Source organism: Glycine max, chromosome 9 (assembly GCF_000004515.6).
Source record: "Glycine max cultivar Williams 82 chromosome 9, Glycine_max_v4.0, whole genome shotgun sequence".
Taxonomy (NCBI): domain Eukaryota; kingdom Viridiplantae; phylum Streptophyta; class Magnoliopsida; order Fabales; family Fabaceae; genus Glycine; species Glycine max.
The window spans coordinates 46,978,470-47,001,140 of NC_038245.2; the positions used below are offsets into that span (position 1 = coordinate 46,978,470).

A 22,671-nucleotide genomic window follows, 5' to 3' on the forward strand; every position below is an offset into this window, starting at 1 on the left:
AGATAATTTTCTCGGCAATTACTATCTTTACTAGATTTAATGTAAAACGCCTTTAAAGTTCAAACTGCATATGTTTGTTGGCTAACCGCATTTTTGAAACCTCGTTCAGACTTGAAAGTTAAAGATGCCTCCCCTGGATGCTAACCATAGTAGCTTTTGCGTCATCATGCAGGGACACGGTTCCAAACACATATTTAGAGTATGTTTGCTTCATACGTTAGTGCTACACTTTTGAAAGCTGTTGTCACGTGACACTTGTGCTCGTGCAACTTGATTATTTCCTTTATAAGCATCTCCTAGCTCCAACTTCAGCCCTCATCACAATTAATACACCTTTCCCTTACAAGGATCTGCAGCCTTTGATTTTGATTGTATTTATGATCCCAAAATCCTGTTATACTTGAACCATGGTATCCATCAAGATTCTTTTCTCGTTTGTTTTGGTGTTTCTAGCACACTCTTCACCCCAATTTGCTTGTTTATCCAAAACCATTTCTTTGGCCTCTGCTGCCAGCATAGTTACTGCTCGTGATCAAGCTGCAGCTGAGAAGGGTGAACCATGGATTTTGCTCACATTCATAGTTCTCATTTTTGGTTTATAAGTTCTTGGAAGGTGGCAGCTTGAATCAAATACTAAGAAATGATACAGAAGCAGCTGCATTTGACTGGGAAAAGAGGGTGAATGTTGTTAAAGGTGTGGCCAATGCTTTATCCTATATGCATCATGGTTGTACCTCCCATAATTCATTGTGATATATCGAGCAATAATGTTCTTTTGGATTCACAATATGAAGCTCATGTCTCTGATTTTTGGACAGTTAAGATTCTGAAGCCTGGTTCACACACTTGGACCGAGTTTGCAGGCACTTTTGGGTATGCAGCTCCAGGTTGGATCCCCTTTACAGAAGTACAATAGAAATGATCACGTTTTTTTGCAATTAATTTACACCAGTTTTACATTCAAATTTTGTTGAAAGATTAATGTTTACTTGTAGTCGTTGTAAAGGAATATATTGGAATAATCTCTAATCAATAATTACTATGCAAAAAGTAAAGTAGAAAGTTATGTGTCAATACCAAATGCATTTAAAAAATAGAAGTTAGTGAACTTATATTTTATTAAAAAAACTATACATTTATGAGTAACTTTAATGTTTTCATTTATGGTAGAACTTGCCCAGACTATGGAAGTGACTGAGAAATGTGATGTGTTCAGTTTTGGCGTGCTTTCTTTGGAAGTCATCATGGGGAAGCATCCAGGAAATTTCATTTCTTCATTGTTATCTTCACCTTCAGCAAAAATAGCTTATAATTGGCCACTAATTGATGTTTTAGACGAAAGACCTCCTCAACCTCCAAAAAAATCAATTGTTGGGGATGCCATTTTGGTTGCAAGCTTGGCAGTTTCTTGCTTGAGTGAAACTCCAAGTTCTCGTCCAACCATGGAAGTGTCTAAAATGCTTATGACAGGGAAATCACCTTTAGCAGACCAGTTCCCTATGATTAGACTTGGGCAACTCCTGTATCACTGAACTACTTAAATATTTTGTTTTTCTTGTTTTCTTCTTTATGCACTATTTATCCTTTATCTTATGATGTAAGCTTGTTCAGTTGTTTGTTTTGTCATACTGGTACAAACACTGGGGGGTGACTGATTTGGGACATTTAATTTACTTTTCTGGAAAATTCTTGGTGGAGTATTGTCAGCATGCATATGTACAATTATTGGTTTGAATAAAGTACAAATCCATAAATTAACTCAATTACTATTTTTTGTCTCTAGATAATTGATTTAGGAAACCTATTACTTTTAGATGCTGTGAAGACTATATAGAAGATTGAGTACTGCAGAATCTCTATCAATTTAGTCCCTTTTTTATCTCCTCTTTTAGGTTAGTTTGTTTTGATTAATGTCTTTAAACCTTTTCAAATTCTATTTCAATTCCTTTCTCATTCATTGGTTTGAGTGTTTGGGTGAGATTGAAGGTATATATGGAGGAGTAATTTGGTCACATGCAGTACTGGTGCTTGAAAATGCGAAGTTGCCCTTACAAAATTAGTCTCATAAATAGTATATAATACTAAAAATATGCATTAAGTATTTTGTTTTAAACTTTAAAAGTAGACCATATTGTTTTTTTTTTTTGGTACTAAACAAGTTAGAATTAAGAAATGGTTTACCATGCATATCCAAATTCAAACAATAAATTAATAAGTTTGTTTTAAAAACTATTTCATGCTATTCAGCCATATGTATTAAGCGTTGTGTCGCATATCAAAGCTCTGTCCCGGACTTGGTTTAAATATAGAGGTTCACCCTTAGCAGGAGTGTCTTATGCTTTTTGGTGTAATAGTCCGTATGATTGCTTTCAATCTGTTAGCTAAGTTTCATGTTTAATTCTTGGCTTTGACATGCTAAACTTTGTCCTTTGTGATTTTCAAAGTTATTTGGTGACTGTTTTGAACATATGATGATGATTTAAAAATATAATTCATGGAAAAAAATAATAGACTGATATATGTGTCAAACTCCTTAATGACATGACAATTTAATGAACTATTTGACAGCTAAAACTAAAATAAAAAATAAATTCTAAGACTAAAATCAAAGCAGAAATTTGTAAATGACTAAAAAAAGTCCTTATTTTATAGGACAAAAAGATTACGTAAGAATGATTTCATGAGACTAATATATTTCTGTGTCAAGGTGGTTGAATGATTTCATGATCTTGTGCATAAGAATTACTTGTCTCATATATTAGTGTATAGGAAATAATGCTGTGAAATAATTGTTCGCTTAAGTATATGACTTGTGAGTTGTAACAAATACATTTGTCTGTGTTACCTCCCCATGAAAAAAAGAAAGATGTAAATTAGTCCCTAACAAATACGTAATTAAGTTAGCCTTCCATGCATCGAAATACGTAACAAAAATTATTTCTAAAACGTACCTGCGCAGTATTTGGATGTAGTCATCCCTGTTTGGTTGGTTCCTATAGCCTTCCTTTTCTTACAAAAGCTCTTTCCAACATATGATTAGTTCCCTCTCCAACGTACACCAAGAACACAATATAACACCTTGCTTTGTAACGTGACTCACAAAAATGATCCATACTAGTGTATCAAATAATCCTATAACATATTTTATTTAGGGCTAAGAATTTTGGAGATGCCGTTAATTAAATTATACTATATTCATGCATATTTGCTTCCTTGTCTGTCTTATCAGCAAGAAATTAAAATGAAAATCCTGATACTGTTTTTGCTCGAATTTCTTTCTCTTGTTTGATCGCGATAGTTTACTAGCTACTAATTTAAGATAATAAACATAATAAAGTTTGAAAGATATATATGCTTACAATAATTCTTTTGTTGATTGATGCAGTGTAAACAAGAACATGAGTTGAGTTTTAGTAGAAGATAGTTCTCACAAAGGGGCAAACAACACGAATAGTAATCATGAAAAATATATCAAAAAAAGGAGAGAATAAAGGAACATGAACACAGGTCATCATAAAACTACATAAAAAACTTTAAGCATTGCTCATAAACCAGAACCTTAATTTGGAATATCATTGATTTGTTTTGATACACCAGAATGGATCACCATTGCAAATCACATGATCCTCAAGAGACTGAAAGGCGCAAAACTAATCGCGGTGAAGAAATTAAAGAGATATATAATAGTGGTATAGCTCATGATTTTCGATTGCTGGCTGTGGCTTATTTGATCGTTAAACGTTGCACTATTTATAGATGGATATAGAGTAAAAGATTATAATTTAGATGCAGTTGGTACATATTGGTTATATATAATGATTCTCCAGTTATAATTATTACGGTTGTTGTTCACTCACGAGGTTTTACTTACTTCAACAACCATTAATCCTCCATCAATAGTACGTTTGTAGTGGGTGGACTCACAGGCACACTACTTATTCCACATCTCTTGACTTATCTCACGCAACACTTGATTACTTGATCAATCTCAACTTATACCAGCACAGATCAAGGTCAATACTGTTTAAACACCATGTAATAACAATGTGACAAAAAGGATAGACAGTAAACAAATTTACCATGATATATATATATATATATATATATATATATATATATATATATATATATATATATTTTCCGGCAATTGTTTTGATATTATAGAATCCATAAGCCGATAGAAAACATCTTTAAATTGCATAAGGCAAATGTTGGGATATGAGGATACATAAGAATATATGTCTAGAACTCAAGAACTCTTGTAGAAATTATTAAGTGGTATGAGATTAAGCTCTCAAGTCTTGACTAATCTTTAACAGACATATAATTGAGTATTATTATTTTTTTCTGATTAATTGAAAAGTTTAATTAGTAAATCTAATACAAAAATTGACCAAAAAAAAGAAGGCAAAATTACCAATAAAATATATCAAAATAAAGAATTCTCTAATAAAAAATAACATGCAGGAATTTGAGCCAAACAGAGCATGTTTGCCTCTACTGAATCATCTGCAAAAAACTCTCTCTTCTTCTCAAATTGCTGCACCTTTGTTTTTTTTACTCTTCCCAGAGCCGTGGCTTCTTGGCTGTACGTTTTCCTTTTCCAGGGATACATAAATATCTCAAAACCAAAATAATGGGCTTACCCTTCAAACTTTCCATCTTTTTTTTTCTTTCTTTTCAATTCTTCTATTTCAAGGTTAGTATGAGTTTAACTTAAGGAGGGACTCACCTAATATATCTCCCCTTTAAAATTGCTAAATATAGATTGAACAACACTCATTGAACTACGATGTGAATTTATGATTGTGTAAATGGATGGGGACGGTCTAACAGGAAGAGGCTAGGGGGCCAAGTGGTCCTCCTTGGGAATTCATGAATAGTCTCATCTCAATTGATCTCGTAGAATCCATCAAACGTTGGCTATGTTTGAGCCACGTAAAAGTGGTGACTATTAGGTAGGAGATTTTTTGTGGGGAACTTACTAAAAGAGATAATGCCACATGCTTTGGATGTATTTAACGAGATAAATAAAATAATTAGACTAAATTATTAATTTATTTTATAGTAAAACAAATAAATATATTTTATCAATGAATAGAATTTTAATAGCACCAAATAATTAATTAGTTATCATCGTATTATTTAATTTAAAAATAAAGATATAAAATACGATAAATTTTATTATAATTTATTTATTTTAATGATTTAAAAATAACTAACATTGTTATATTTCATTTTGTCGATCACATCTCTTTATCAATCTAAACATTATTATAAAGATTCGATTAAAGGGACAACTTTGATAGCAAACACATACATATATGAAACAATATTTTATAATTTTTAAAATATATGGAAATTTTGTTAATCCCTCCTCGTTTGTTCACAATTGAGGATGAGGATTAGTTTAATGCTTATGTGTGCGCGCGCGCAAAGCTCGAATAAAATATTATTGACTTACATTTTATCATTGAACTAATATTATATTTTAAATTTATCATTCAAGTGTTTTCTTTTTTACGATCTTATCATCATACTTTCTAAACTTTGCGCATTGTATTAATATGTTAAATGTATAATGAAGTGCTGAATGCTGATAAGTCTCAAAAAAATGATGTCATCTTGTCTTCAATTTTTGCAAAATGTTGTCTTATAGTTATCAACATAATAATAAAATACACGAAAATTGAAAAATATGATAATAAAATGTAAAAAAAAACTAGGGTGATAAATTATGAAAAAATTTAAATGATGAAATTTATAAAATTATGATAATTGAATGATAAAATCGTACAATTAAGTTAATATTATTTTATAATTTTAAGTTAATTAATATTTTTAAATTATATTATGAAATTTTGTTGATCCACCCTTCCTCGATTTTATACATTTGAAGATCAAGTAAGTTGACCCCTTTGTCTTGCGTGTGTGTATGTGTTATAGTTGTGTATTTGTGTGCGTTCGTAACAATGGCGGTCCAGGTTTACTTTTCTTGTTAGACCAATGTACAAGTTATTTTGAAAAGTGTTTTTTCAATTGCAATGCATATATGATATATCAATCTTGAGAGATTAAAATAACTTTTTTTTATAAGCAAATCAACATTATATTAATAAATTGGACACAAGAGATACCCGACACTTATACATCGGAATCTGTTTAGGCCAAAACAGTGAAAACTGCACAAAGCCCTACAAATGTAACAGCTGGTTACCAAGTATTTAATGCTTTGCATTAAAATGTAACAGCTGGTTACCAAGTATTTAATGATTTACACTAAAATGTAACAGCTGATTAAAATAACTTTCACACCAACCATTTTCGTAAGCTTTTATAGGGACTTGGGTTTATTCACAAATAAATAAATAGGGATTTGGGTTTATTGAACAAAATCAAAACTGTCACACAGGTTAATTATTACATTCTTTTCTTCATTTTCTTCGAACACGACTGCATGGTTTACTCGTACAACTTTTATATTCAAAAGCGACGATTCTATAATAATGAGTGCAAACGGAGAGTTATGTTGAGATAAGGATTTAAGTTGAGTGAGTCGTTTGAGTGGCCACTTAGTTGATACATTTATTTGATTATAAAAAAAAGTTATAGCATTAATTAGCTACAAATTCAATGCTAGTGTTAGCTTCTTTTTTATTTTTTACTTTCAATTTCCATTTTAATAGCGTCTGTTTATGGTTGAAGGTAAGTAGCGTCGACCAAAAAGTTGGACACAACTAAGTTTTGAGCTTTGCAGCGTCAGATATAAGGTAGTGTACACAAAGTCATCACTAAAATCAATTTAGCATTTTTGACCGACGGTAAACCCAAATTTCTTGTTATGATGATACTTCCCTTTTACCAATAAGTATATAAATCCAAACAACATATGAGAAATAACCTATATATTTGTTAAGAAACAGAAAGCACCACAAAATGATGGACTTATATATGTCGGGGATGTCCTCAGCGCCTAGGAACGTATACACATGTGCGACTCGTTCATATGATATGAATGTAGTTTTTGTTCGTTACGTTAAAAGTCTTTCCAACACTTGCATATTTAAAAATAATTTTTTTCGATCTAATTAATAAATCAAATATTTCAATGTAGAAATATATCATCAAAATAATATATAATATGATCAACATAATATCATATGTTATTAACTTTTATTACAATAATCAAAATCTTAATATAATCCTATAAATTATATATATATATACTATAATATATGTTTACATATTACAATCATATAATATATTCGACATACAGTATATGTATATAATAATATAATAATTTTTTTTTCATATATTATCAATATAATATAACAATTTAATCAATAAATCAAATATCTCCATTCAAAATTATATAATTAGAAGAATATATTATACAGTCAATATAATATTATATATTATTAATTTTTATCAAAATAATCAAAATCTTGATATAATCCTATAAATTTTTTGCCTATATTATCAATATAATATAATAATCTAATCAATAAATTAAATATTTTCAAAAAATTCCACAACCAATACACTACAATTTAATAAAATACATTTTTTATTATTTAAAATGGAAGAGCACACACACAAGATGATTCATATTTGGATCAAACTTTCTTCCCAAATATATTCTAAAATCAAGAGATATCATATATTTAATAATCCAATATAATGATTATGTATCTCTACATGTTTCAGATTGAACAAAATATATATTTTCACAACAATTACAATATGCACGCTTGATGACACTGAGAAAAAGTATATTCACTTTTAGAAAAAAAATAATTTCCACAATATAATTTTAAGGCTTAATGATAAATTTAATTCTTCTATTTATCTCGGTTCACAAATTTAGTTCGTGTACTTTTATTTAAGAGTCCTCCATTTTTTTCATTCTTGTTATTTTAGTTTCCAACTTCAAAATTGGACATCACATATTAAGTTTTTATTGAACCTCAAAACTTTCTTCATGTCATCACCCTAAAACCTTGTCCCTGTCATCTTCAAAACCAAATCCCTTTATGGCATGCTTTTCATCCTCATCTCCTTTGGAAGTAACAACAGTCTCCAGTTCAGTTTCTTCAGCTTTTCTAACATTATCCCATGAAACGTGCGCTTTACTCTTAGGCATGGGGAAATTCGAGAGATCTGACTGGAGCGCACCCCATATGCACACTTCAAAAAGTCCATCTGGTTATAGGTCAAAGTTCCAGTTTTATCTGACAGGATAGTATCTACCTGACCCAACTCTTCATTCAAATTTGATGTCCGCGCATCGGCTGGAGTCCCAGTTTCTTCATCATGCATTTGAATGTCTTAGTTGATGAAGGTTGCCTGTAAAACCTTTACAACCTCAATGGAAACATAAAGTGAGATGGGTATCAAATATCCATAAAGAATAAGTGCATTAATCAGATGACTCATTCCAGCCACTCCAACTTTGTTGGGATCATACTGATATTCAATATTGTCGGGCCGTAAGTACCACCACTTTGGGGCTTGGTACTTTGTCTTGAAGATAAATCCTATGGAACTAATAACAGATATAAAAATAAAGACAGTGAAGGGGTGTATATGATATAATCCTTCTTCCTTTTCCATTGTGCTTCTTTTTGAAGGGGATTTTGTGGAATTCTGCATGACTTTGCTGTCATGACCAGTGAAAATGGCCACCCCATAGATGTAATCAGTGTTCCTGAGCTTAGAATCTCTGAGAAGAACTTGACTAGGATCAAGAGGATAAATCTGGCGCTCATAATCTGAGTTTCCAACAAACATATAAAGATTGGGGTTTGGGTCTTCAGAATGTATTGTTCCACTGAAATCTTTAAAAACTTCATTATCTAGATTTTGAGGAAAGATTTACGGAGGAAGGTTTTAGTTTGATGCCATGGAGAAGGTTTGAGGTCCAATAAAAGTACAATATGTGTGGTGGTTAACGTAAATAATTAGTCGTTAATATTTAATTTTAGGATTGAAGATTAAAATAATTGAATTGCAAAAAAAAAATAAAAAACTCAATTGGTGAATTAATTTAGAAAAACCAACTTTATGAGCTGAGATAAAAAAACTAAATTTGTAATTAAGCCTAATTTTAAATACAAAAGACACATTGATTTGACACCAATTGTTAATTACTTGAAAGTGTTTTCAACACTTACACTAGAAAATTAGGATCTATTTTGCAGTTAAAATATATAACAATAATAAATAAAGGAAAGTACATGTTCTTGTAGCAACAAATTTTTTTCTTTGAAATAGAACTCTAAAGAGAAGCTCTTTTTCTAATTTTCAAGTCTAAAAAATAGACTTTTTTTTAGTTTGTATGTAATACACTTTACTCTCATGTAGATATTTTTTTATTTATAATGTTAAAGAAATATGAATTTGATCATTTTTTAAAAAGTAGACATTTTATTTAAAATATTTTCATATCTCTTTATCTTTCTATTTGAAAATAAAAACTATTTTATATCTTTTTATCTTGAACTTTCTAATATTAGACAAAGATAGTTAACAAATAATCTCATAACTAATTATGATAACTAACTAATCACATGACCTAATATGTAACAATAGAATCCTAATTTTATCTTATGGACAACTTCTAAATTTATAAAATAATACTTTTTGTTTATATTAATTATATTCTTGTTGATAGCAAAGAATATAATAATATTTTACTAAAATATTTATTTAATTAAATTAAATTCTGTAATTTAATTATCAAATAAATTATTTTCTTTTATAGAGATTGGAACACTCACTTGTGTGTAATCCCATAGGTTTAATGGTAAATCAGTAGTAAATTAATTATAATTAATTTACTAATCAAGGTATGTATTTAACAATACTCCTTAACGTCCAGATAACATGAAGTAACATATTTTACCTTCAAGAACCCATAGAAGAAGAATCATATAATATTTTATTCCATCATTTACTACAACTCAAGATTAACGGTAGAGTGTATTACTGTCAAACTCTAATAAGTTAAAATATTATATTTAGTTAATGAATGATTTAAGAAACTCTTTTCTTCTTTCATTCAATTGTCCTGGTCAAGGTCTTAATTCAATCATAGAATTCAAACTCATTACCTAGAGTTGATGAATTCCTTCTTAATTAATCATTAATTCTACAAGTATTTAATTATATCCAATATTTATTCAACTAGTGCATTAAGACATTAGGTGTTCGAAATTAAAATATAACAAATAACTTGTTAATTACTATGATAATCTCATGTAAAAGAAAACTATTATATATCTTCTTGAGAACTTTCTATTGACATATGAAGGTAATATTATCTATTAGAAATTCTCAATTGAATAAGTTCAATAATAACATTCACATGTACATCATTTATATGCAATTCAATAAATGAGATCTATTAATTTTTATCGAATAAAGACAATTATATATATATATATATATATATATATATATATATATATATATATATATTGATCTATTTAGATTATTGATGTCCTATTCACAATAATCCCACGATCAAGAATAATTCAGATTAAATTTATAAAAGACTTATTTCTCAATATCATAATCTTTATCATGATAACAAGTCTCTAATTTTAATTAAGGACTTGTCAAATTAACAATTTCATAAAACAATAAATATGATAATAAAATAAAGAATAATTCTTTATTAAAATTAATAACATAATGAATTGGAGTCTGAACATACACATTTATTTATAACATTTTTTCCATTCAAATTATATATATATATATATATATATATATATATATATATATATATATATATATATATATATATATATATATATATATATATATATATATATATATATATATAAGGGACATATTAGGTGAGATGAATGTTTTATTATGAGAGATGAGAGAATTAAATAGCAGTCATTGGGAGATGGATGTTTTATTATGAGAGATGAGAAGATTAAATAGCAATCCTTAGATCAAAATGGGAGGTCTAGATTTAATTCTCTAATCTCTCATAATAAAATATTCCTCTCACATGATATGATATGCTCTATATATATATATATATATATATATATATATATATATATTTCTATATTATATCAAATTTATAATTTCAATTGGTGCAAATTTAATAGTCTTAATTTACAATTTAAAATGAGAAGAACTTTTCCATCATAAACAAGACAAATATAAAGTTACTTGTTAAGATCAGAAAATATTATTTTAATTAAAGATAAAATATGTCCGTAATGAATTAATTTTGATAGATTTGGTACAAACGGAATAAGCATCTGGTTGTTTACTTCTTAGAGGATTAATTAGAGGGATTCTTGTTGGCTCAGACGGGCTTGAAGGGCTATTGCAAAATCATGGTCCGAGAAGCCTGTTAACAATTGACAAAGGTAGATACAATGCAAAGAATGGGGGCACCCTTTTAAAGCAATAATAATAATTAAAACAACAGGTGCATTATATTAAATTAGGTACGTGTTGAGCTGAGGAGCCTCCACCAGAAACGAAAGAAAAGGAACACATGCAACTATGGCCTCTACGCGTCGGGTAGAGGAGTCTCCACAACATTCTTCTTCTCCACGTGTAAAGTATATAGGAGAATGCTATATCTTCGGCATCAAGAACCATTATGCAGTCTTCAATTTTCATTTTTGTTTTCAAGCCTAAGATAAGAGCTCTCGGAAATGAAGAGAAGAGGAAAAACAAAGGGAAAATCTGGGTAATTTTTATATTGATTATTATTTCATCTTTTACGGATAATTTTTTCATATAATTAAGAAAAAAACATTTGTTGAGTGTAGATTGAGGACTTTGATATTATAGCTATGCTTTGGGTGGAAAGTTAAACCAGAAGTTATTAGATAATCTCGAATTATTATGTGCGATGATCTCATTCAATTTTTATTGTTACGTATATTTAAGTTTTTTAATTTATTGAAAATAATTAATAATACCTGATTAATTATATATTATGTAAAAATTAATTAAAATCGTAATAGTACTTGGATCATCTAATAGTTATTTCAAAGTAAATGTTGTACACAACATGTCGAATTTGTGAGAGAAAAAAAATTTGAATTCGATTCTCACAATATATTTTTGAGAGAAATGAAAAATTTTAAGTGTGATAAGTCTGAAATCAAATTATAATATTATTTTTAATAAAAAAGTAAACATTGTACCCTCAAAAGTGGTTGGAACTTTATCATAGGTTTGTAATGAATTCCATAACCTCTATGTCTCAATTTTTTATAAGTAATTAAAATTAAGTAGACACTTGTTTTTTCAAATATAATGAATGCTCTTAGATTATACTAATAGAATCTCCCAATTAAGTGACCGGTAGATAAGTAATAAGTAACACAAAAAAGTCATAGCGACAGAGAACATATTGTCATGTAAGCAGTATGTGTTTGTATTAATTTTCATTATCATTTTTGTTGAACACCAATTTTCTTCAGTTACGTTAGAATGAATTGAACAGAGAAAGATCATATTGTAATATCAGGTAGTGTGTGCTTGTATTTTCGCTACCAACCCTGTTAAACTTTAATCCACCAATTTTCCTCGATTACATTAGAATCGATCTATTGAACTGTGTCTGAAGGGGCAATGCAAATGCAAACACATCCTTAATTGTTCAATTGTCACAAGCCCTAGTCTTTTATGTGTGATGTTAGTACCTTCAATTGACGAAATTCAGCTGAACTTTACTTTATTGCTTTTCTTTATTCCAAGTACATATTATGAGATCCATAGACACACACTACCTGGAGAGAAAGGAAAACACATAACATACTATATATAGCTTCTAGATGCCCATTTTCTTAGACCACTTTATAAAACTAACAGATACAAACAGCATATCATTAATAACTTATAAACCATACCCTTAAACCCTCTAAATCTAGAGTTTCTTCATCTTCAAAGTGTCAAGAAACCTACCCTTTGTGATATCATTGCCGGATATGAAGTCCAGAAATTCCCTAAAGCAGAATTCTTTGTAGGATTTGGGGTGCTGGTCATTAACAAGTTCAAGTGCTGGACCCATCTTTCTGTCCATTGCAAAACTGTGAAGGCTCACAATGGAAAACCTCTTGTCATCCCCGTTAACCGTTGCGCGGTGAATGACACTCTTGTACTGTCCATTGCTCATAACTTCCATTTGGTCACCCAACTGCACCACAAGTGCACCTTCAACAAAGGGCACAGGTACCCAGTTGTTGTTTTTGTCCTTGATTTCTAGGCCGGAACGGGTTTGGAGCAGCACCGTTATGGACCCGTAATCGGAGTGAGGGTGGATACCTAAGGTGAGTCCAGGTTGTGGACATGCAGGGTAGCAGTTCACGGCGAGTGTCTGTGAGCCTCCATTGATTTCTTCATGTAGGTAACTACGGTTTAACCCTAGGCTTTCAAAAATGATTTCCAATAGTTGATTTTGTAGAACTTGCACTGCTTTTACGTACTTTCCCATCTTCTCCCTGTTAGCATGTCATTGTTGTGCATATTTTTAATTAGGACTAGGGCAATGATATGGACATGAATTTGAAAAGCTTTCATCATGGAAGCGGCAAAATGGTTTCAATTATGATAAGTCTATTTGTGGTATAATGGTTTCATATTGTTGCTGGATAAAATTTTGGCATTTGAAAAGGTCTATATATATGAAAGCAATTTTTTTTCCTACATAGTTTTTTTTCCACACCATTTAACTTTTACATCATATATCTATACACTCATTCTTTTATTGTAGAAAAGGAGGAGAGGTAATTAAGCTCTGTAAAATTTATCTTCCCTCAGTTGGATGGGTGTAAAGATTACTGATGTAAAAATTGAGGTGTGTAAAAGAATCAAAGACACAGTTTTAAGAATAATTAATTAGGATCATATATATTTTCATACCTCCCTTTTCTTGTTGTACTCTATCCCACACTTAGCTTTTAATGATATAAAAAAAATCATTTTGCCTTAAAATATATTTTCTTGGGTTTCTCATATTTTTATATATTTTACCTTTAGTGCAAATAGCAAGTAGGGGTGGGGTAGTGTGAGAAAAGGGATCGTGGGAGAAATATTTTTCAAAGGTTTGTAACGAACTAACGATACCTGTAATTCGATGGATTTGAAGGCCACATGTGAATCCAATCCGATATTGGATAAGAGTAGTGTTTGATGAAATCTCTCCAGCAGTAAACTTCATCCCTAGCTTGGTTAAGACTTGTTCCATACCTTACAGGTTTGTGAACATCTTGAGAAAATAAACGCATCTTTTCATCATTAGGGAGGTTGAAGAACTCTGTTGCGACTTCTAGGGCTTCATCCATTACTGATTGATCAATTTCATGGTTAATAACCTACAAAAATACATAAGTCGTTTGTAAATGTAATATTACAGTATAAAAGTCACCATAGAAATAAAATAAGTCTAATTGTCTCCTCTAAATTTAGCTCACTTTGAAGCAAGGGGTGTCGTCTTCGCTTTTAAAAAAACTACATACTTATCCACACACTCAGCCAACTCCTATATATACACAAATATATATGCAAATATGCACGTTCATGTGTATGCTTGGTGTTCACTAGCAAATTTGTATGATTTGTAATTGGTCATGTGTTACCAGAAATTGGGACTTATATAGGAAAAAAAAAGGAAATCAGAATTGTAATTATGATTGGTGGAATCAGACATATTGAATAAAATAATTGTTTTTAGATAAGCATATTGAATAAAATAATTGTTTATATAAAATGTTTTTGCTTTTACTTTTCTAAACTACTTTATATATATATATATATATATATATATATATATATGATCCTTTTACATGAGACAAGAGGAAGATGAAATAATTTTTTTATAAAGTGATTATATGATTTTTAATTTTGGTTATATATTTATTTACGGTTCCTATATATTTATATTTTTTTAACTTAAAAAAAATAGTTTCTTACTAAATTCATTATATGTTAGCTCTTATAATTTATAAATAAATATGTACAAATGTATATATCTGCATGCATATGCACGTGTATTTTTGGTTGTATTAGAAAAGTTGCATGCATGATATATTAGAAAAGTTGCATGCATGATATACAAAATGAGCGTGTGCTATACCTGAAAGCAACCAATCTCCTTGCAGGCAATTCCAATTTCATCGATCGTTCTAGATATAACAGATTGATCCCACAAAGTAGACAAATCTATAATGGGAAGAGTGGTGGAGATCATGGGAACATGAGGGCTAGGACGTTGTGATGGTGGAAGAACATAACGTTGAGGTATAGAAGACACTCCAAGCTTGTCAAGACTCACAGCACTAGTAAAAGATGAAGCACTATGATCTCCCTCCATTGTCTCTCTTCCCAAATCTTATATTTTCAAATGGTATTGAATTGAGATACCGAGCTAATCATCAAGATCTATTTATAAGCCTCCAAGTGGATATGTTACGTTGATCACGATAGTCCTCTATCCACATTTCTTTAAGTTGTTCAATTCACTTAAATTGTGCATGCAAGAAAGTACAAAAAAAAGATTTTCGTTCAGAACACGAGTGTGGATTAAATGATCATAGTTGCCCCAGATCTGAGAGTGATGGGAATTGAAGTCAAAACGGGATAAAAGAAGAGCAGATAGTGATGAAAGAATTTTGATAAATATATTGGTCCAATATTCTTACGGCGCTAGTGCTAGTGGGGTTTGCTTGTTTGCGATTTTTTTATTGGAGAAATGTTAGGGCTTTGTACGAGTCCATGCTGTGGCACTAAGGATCGTTGGCTTGTTTTGACTTTGTATGCAAATCAGCAGTTTAGAACGTGCCTCGCGGAGTATCTTTGCGGTTTGTGTTTAATCAGAGAGATACCTAAGACGAGTCAATTAAAAAATAGAGTTTATATTATTTGGGGATGAATGTGTACATTATATTTGTCCTCGAAATTATCCAAGAACTGATCCTCGTTCACGGTACATTATCTTGGGTTTCTCATATCCTCGTTCAACGTATCTACAGATAGACCTCTGTTGGACTAAAATCATAATAGAGCTAAATGGTTGTTGCGGCTGTTTTGAATATTGTTTTCCTTTTTTTTTTTTCTGGTACATGAACATGTGGCTTTGGAGCTTTAATTTATTCTGGTATTTTTTTTTATTAAGTGCAACATATTGGCCGCTAGTTATTTTTTATAAAATAGATATTCATTGTGTATCCTAATGTTAGTTAATTCCATCAATCTCCTTATATTTTAATTTCAAATGTCACATTTTGTTAGAGTATCTCTCAGCACCGGGTCCTTGCTTTGAATGAGCTATATATATGTTACATCAAATTTAAGAATTCCACTATATATATGTATCCTAAAGACTTAAATGCATTTCACATGTTATCTCACATTTTTATATTTATTATAAGGTAATAATTCATTTGTAATTTTAAAACAAAAAAATATGCAAAAAACTAAAATATATTATTTTCTTAATTTTTGTAACAACAATTTTTATCACAAAAAATATTAAAAATATAAAAGATTTACTTTATCACTAATTTTAAAATTATGAGAAATACATCATATTATATAATTAAAATAGAATCTAATTTTCATTATTTTTACATAAAATTATTTTTAAATATGTTTCATCAAGTTTGTTTAAAATTGGGGATAAATTTACTTTTTACGAATAACTGTTTTTTTATATGCATGTTGCAAAATTAGGATGAGAATCGTTAGATAGTTGAGCAATTGACATGTGTCATTGTTTGGATGATCATAAGAGTAATTATTGTTGGAGAATAAACTAGTATAAAACTAACACTCTAACCAATTACTACTAATAATATCCTTACTTATATTTGGATTAAACTCAACACTCCCCCTTAATCCAAATCATTACAAGATATAACTCTCAACTCTATTCTGAGTTTTACAAATTTGTCAGGCCTAATTGCCTTAGTATGTCAGCTAGCTGAGTTTCTATTGAACAATATGTCATTTTAAGCTTTCCATTATTCACCTGCTCTCTTAGGAAATAGAATCTGGTTTCAATGTGCTTACTTCTCCTATGTGAGACTGGATTTTTAGCTAAATTGATAGCTGACTTGTTATCAATTGGCAATTTAATAGGTTTCTTTGCTTCAAACTTCAATTCATCTCGGAATGAATCTAGCCAAATAGCTTGGCAAGCAGTTTATGAGCCTGCTATATATTCAGCCTCATAGGAAGACAAGGCCACCACAGGTTGCTTCTTAGAGCACTAGGAAATTGGAGCACCTAGAAACTTGAACAAGTACCTTATAGTGCTTTTCCTATCTGTTTTGTCTCCACACCAATCTGAATCAGAATACTCTAGTAAACTCATTGTTCTCTGGTCTGTCTTCCTAGGAAACAAAACACCATATTCCAATGTTCCCTTCACATACCTCAAAATTCTTTTGGCAACTGTCAAATGCGACTTCTTTGGATTATTTATGAACCTATTGATTAAACCAACAACAAAAGAGAGGTCAGGTCTACTGTTACATAGGTACCTCAAGGAGCCAACTAGTTGCTTATATATGGTTGGATCCACTGCTTCTTCTTCTTCTTCTTTTACTATTTCCAATTTTGTATTAACCTCTATTGGAGTATTTGCAGGATTGCAATCTGCCATATGAAATCTTTTCAATACATCAGTAGCATACTTCTGTTGGTGAAGCAGAATTCCCTTTGAGGTAGTTACAAATTCTAACCCAAGGAAATAAGCTAGAGTACCAAGGTCTGTCATTTCAAATTCCTGCATCATTTGTGTCTTAAAGAACTCAATATCCTTTAAATCACTGCCTGTTACTAGTAGATCATCTACATACAAGAAAATCAGAATCACACTTGCCTCCTTCTTCACATAAACACCATATTCAACTGAACATTTCTTGAATCCACTCTGAATCAAGAATGTGCCAATCCTTCTATTCCACGCCCTGGGAGCTTGCTTTAGGCCATACAATGCCTTGTTAAGCATGTACACTTTGTCTTCCATTCCTTTTTTCACAAAGCCTGGTGGTTGAGTCACAAAAACAGATTCCTCTAATGGACCATTCAAAAAAGCAGATTTTACTTCCATGTGAAACAATACCCAATTGTGGTTGCTAGCCATTGCTACTACTAGTCTAACAGTCTTGATTTTTGCCACTGGTGCATAAACCTCAGAATAGTCTATGCTAGGTTTTTGAAGGAAGCCTTATGCCACAAGCCTTGCCTTATGCTTTGCAATAGTGCCGTTGGGATTCAGTTTCAACTTGAACACCCACTTCACACCAATTGCTCTCTTCTTATTTGGTAAGTCAACTAGCTCCAAAGTGTTCTTCTTTTCAATATCATTCAACTCTTTTAGCATTGCGTTCTTCCAAACCTGTTCTTGTAATGCTTCTTCATGACTAATTGGTTCTGCATCTGCTAGTAATGCAAAGTGAACCAATTCTCCTTCTTCTATTACCTCAATATCACTTCCCATTTCAAAATCAGAGCATCTAGTTGGCATCCTTCTCTCTCTTTGTGGCCTCTAATTTTGTGGTGATTCTGCCTCTGCATTTATTTCTGCGTTTACAGTGCTAACCTCATTCTGATCTTCTTCAATTGTTGATATCATTGGTCTGATTTCACACCTTTGTCTGCTCCAGTCCCTGCCTCTGCCTCAGTGAAGTATACATCTCTATTGATCTCAACCTTCTGCTTGTGTGGATTATAGAGTCTATAGGCACCAATAACATGATGGCCTATCAGTATCATTGGTTCACTTTTGTCTTCCAATTTCCTCCTTTTGGCATTAGGAATGTGTTTGCAGCATAGGGATCCAAAGATCCTGAGATGACTAACCAGTGGCTTTCTTCCAGACCAAACCTCTTCTAGGACTTTCTCTTTCAATCTCTTAGTAGGACATCTGTTCAACAGACAAGTTGCTGTGATCACAGCTTCTCCCTAGAATGAATAAGGTAGCTTCTTCTGCTTCAGCATGCTCCTTGCCATGTCAAGGATAGTTCTATTTCTTCGTTCTGTCAAGCCATTGTGTTGTGGTGTATAAGGTGTCGTTACCTGATGAATTATTCCATGTTGCTCAAAGTAGGTGTTGAATGCCTTGGAAGTGTATTCACCACTTCTATCTGTCCTCAGAACCTTCAAAGCTTGTCCACTTTGCTTCTTTGCCATCACCTTAAATTTTTGGAAAACTGAGAACACCTCATCTTTTGCCTTGATCAAGTACAACCACATCATTCTGTTGTGCTCATCTACAAATGATGTGAAGTACTTGTTTCCACCCAGTGATGGTACCTCAAAAGGACCACACACATCAAAATGCACAACACCAAGTATACTAGAAGCTTTCATTGGCAAATGGGAATTAAAGGAATTTCTTGGTTACTTGCCAATGAGACACACATCACACACCTTCTCTGGTACATTTAATTTTGGCAGACCTATAACCATATTATTAGTTACTAACATATTCAAACTTTTGAAATTTAAATGACCAAACCTGAGACGCCAAAGCCAGTTCAATTGGTTGATCTCTGTAGCCATTAAACACTGTACTTCTACTACCTTAATGTTTGCTTGAAAGGTTCTATTTCTTGAGAGTGGAGATCTCAAGACTAGCTTCAGATTAGGATAAAACAATTCCAACATTCCATCCTTCATTGACACAGAGAATCCCTTTTCCACTAGTTGTCCTACACTCATCAAATTACATCTCATCCCAGGAACATACAACACATTTTCAATGAGTGTTGTTTTCCCATCCTTTCTTTGAATAAGAATGTTCCCCATGCCTTCTGCACTTAGAGTTCTGCTATCCGCCAATCTGATCTTAGATCTTCTGTTTTCATCAAAATCACCAAGCCACTCCTTGTGACCTGTCATGCGGTTAGAACAACCAGTATCTAAATACCAAGCCTCAGAATGTGGGTTGCTATCACTAGTTGCCACTAACATCACAAGGTGTTCATCTTCTGAATCCTCATCTTGAGCTATGTTTGCCTTTTCTTCAGAATTCTTGTTTGGTTTTCCTTTTCCATGCTAACATTCAGAGGCATAATGCCCACATTTCTCACAGTTATAACACTGAATCTTTCTTTTATCTTGACCTTTCTTTCCTTTTTGATTACTGAAGTTCCTTCCTCCTCTTTTATTAAAGGATTCAGGTTTATCTCCAATCTTGTCCTTTTCTTTGTTTGAGAACCAATTCCCTTTGCCACTGCCTTTTCCTTTCTTCTATTTCTTCTTGTTTCCATCATTCTTGGTAAACTGAGCCTGCATTGCTTGATCCAAATCCCTTGAATTTGCCCTTTAAATCAACCTCTGCTCATGGGCTTCAAGAGAATTTTGCAGTTCTTCAATCTTTAATCTTTCAAGATCCTTCGATTCTTCAACTGCTACCACAATGTGATCAAATCGAGGAGACAAAGTTCTCAAGATATTTTCAACAATCATCTGATCTGACAATGATTCTCCACAAGTCTTCATTGAATTTACCAACAACTGCATTTTGTTGAAGTAATCAGCCACTGTTTCCTGATCACTCATCGAGAGGAGTTCATATTGCCTCCTTAAAGATTGCAACTTCACCTTCTTGGTCTTTCCTGCATTTCCAAATGCCTTTTGCAGAATTTCCCAAGCCTCCTTGGCTGTACTAGCCTTTGCAATCTTCTCAAATACAACAAGATCAACACACAAATGAAGAAGACACTTTGCCTTGAAGTCCTTCTTCATAATTGCAGCATCATCTTTCTCCTTCTCTGAGATTCCTTCCTTCACAATGCCAAGAATCTCATAGAAGCCAAGAATAGCTTCCATCCTCACAACCCATTGATCATAGTTCTTGCAATCAAGAACTGGTAACACATGTATGAATCCACCAATGTTTGTTGCGGAAGCCATTGTCGCACCTTCAATCGGGTCCTTGAACCTTAGAGCTTTATGATACCAATTTGTTAGAGAATATACCCTTTCACACTCACACACAAATATGAACAAAGAATATATTTCAATGAAACTTGTGTGTATTTTCTTATCAAACACTTACACATATGCACCTTTATATAGTGTTTTTATAAAAAACGGTTACAATAAAAAATAGAAACCAATATAAAACTAACACTCTAACCAACTACTACTAACAATACCCTTACTTATATTTGGATTAAACTCAACAATTATAATTATCATTATATATGAGTCATTCGTTCTCAACAATTGTATGATGCACACCCATATTATATATTTGATTGAATTCATGTGTCAAACATGTATTGACCTAGTATAAATGTGAATTGAATTTGAAGCATTTAAAAAATCCGCTCAACATTTCTTGTGGATTCTTGTCGTGGGATAAATAATATTCTCTTCTCTTATAGATAGGCTTGACATTGATCAGATAGGCTTGACAAATGTAGCTTACTCAAAATAAATATCATCTTCTAGATAGCCTTTTAATTGTTATGGTTTTTGGAAATTTGACTATGTGGGTGTACACACAGAGAAAACTATAACCTTATTAATTGGATCGGTAATCTAGTTCTCTAGTCGAGTTGATGAGACTAGGCCAGTTATAGAAACATTGTCGTAACCCACTGCTGAAAACATTGTCCATTAGATAGGCAGCTGATGAAAATGGAATAGGAACAAAATTTGAAAATGATAAGGGCATTAATCAAGGCAAGCGTACCTTAAAAAGGACCTAAAATGACAGAGACTTAGCAATAGTCAATCTTCTGTAGTCCCCATGACATCTAAAAGCCAAAATGTTTCTAACTAATCACTAATCTAGTGACAGAAAAATATTGATTGAGTAAATTTGTAGATTACTTTTTGAGAAGACACTTATTTAAATACACTCTCTCTTATGGCTTGCATTTTCTTAGAAATTATAAAAAATATGCATCTCACATCTTATTTAATAATATTTTCTCATAACATTATAATTTTCAATAAATTTAATAAAATAAGTTAAGAGAAATATATTAGTTAAAGAATATATTACTAGTACTCTTCTTATTTTTTTTCATCCTTTTCTTTTGACACTAATTTAAAAGTCAATCATTTTCATCCAGTAACTTGTACATATGCTCACATTATCACTACACCAAGGATTTCCCACAAAAGTAAATCCACCAATCGATTCTCCCAATCCCCGTAGTATTTGAACTTGGAAAATCTAGTTGCTCTAGTAACTTATGGTGTATTACAAAGACAAAACAAACAAGCTTACAACAAAAGATAAAGGATAAAAGGTACATAAAGAAGAAAACAAGAAAAAAAAGAAGATAAAGGAAAAAGGTGATTTCCACATCATAAGATTGTAAGACACTTGATCCATGGTTGGGCGAGAACATGAATTTTCACTAAAGCAATAAACTGCCAAGCTTGTAACCAAAATGATATCCACAATAATTGAATTTAGAGTTTGAGGAGGTCTTTGGTCTAGCACATCAATTAGTAACAAATTATGATAAGTTATTGTTGCTTTTCCATGATGATTTCTAGACAAAGCATGCCAAAACAGAACAAAACACATTTTTTGTCCTTGGAGCAGCACCGTTACAGATCCGTAATCGGAGTGAGGGTGGATACCTAATTAAGGTGAGTCCAGGTTGTGGACATGCAGGGTAGCAGTTCACGGCAAGTACTGTTTGCAATCTT

At 31.5% G+C, this 22,671-nt stretch overlaps 2 protein-coding genes and 1 long non-coding RNA gene across 3 annotated transcripts; 2 read left to right on the top strand and 1 right to left on the bottom strand.

Moving 5' to 3' along the window:
* On the top strand, positions 1–3,104 carry LOC102665337 (MDIS1-interacting receptor like kinase 2). The gene is made up of 2 exons (XM_041005149.1): positions 1–887; positions 1,171–3,104. Exons 1-2 carry the CDS (start codon positions 683–685, stop codon positions 1,530–1,532), a joined length of 567 nt encoding a protein of 188 aa, XP_040861083.1. The 5' UTR covers positions 1–682; the 3' UTR covers positions 1,533–3,104.
* Positions 3,105–11,597: 8,493 nt separating this feature from the next.
* LOC121172783 (uncharacterized) lies at positions 11,598–15,552 on the top strand. The gene is made up of 2 exons (XR_005886427.1): positions 11,598–11,725; positions 15,147–15,552. It is a non-coding gene; the product is annotated as an uncharacterized lncRNA (long non-coding RNA).
* LOC100802165 (2-oxoglutarate-dependent dioxygenase 21, chloroplastic) lies at positions 11,661–14,128 on the bottom strand. Its single transcript, XM_041005150.1, has one exon. The coding sequence runs from the start codon at positions 13,478–13,480 to the stop codon at positions 12,914–12,916; it is 567 nt and encodes a 188-aa protein (XP_040861084.1). The 5' UTR covers positions 13,481–14,128; the 3' UTR covers positions 11,661–12,913.
* Positions 15,553–22,671: the final 7,119 nt, after the last annotated feature.

Excerpts from the sequence above, each read along its gene's own strand:
- LOC102665337 (XM_041005149.1), top strand. The coding sequence starts at position 683 with ATGTTGTTAAAGGTGTGGCCAATGCTTTATCCTATATGCATCATGGTT. Across the intron at positions 888-1,170 it reads TTTTGGGTATGCAGCTCCAG|AACTTGCCCAGACTATGGAA; the intron begins GTTGGATCCCCT and ends CATTTATGGTAG.
- LOC100802165 (XM_041005150.1), bottom strand. The coding sequence starts at position 13,480 with ATGGGAAAGTACGTAAAAGCAGTGCAAGTTCTACAAAATCAACTATTG.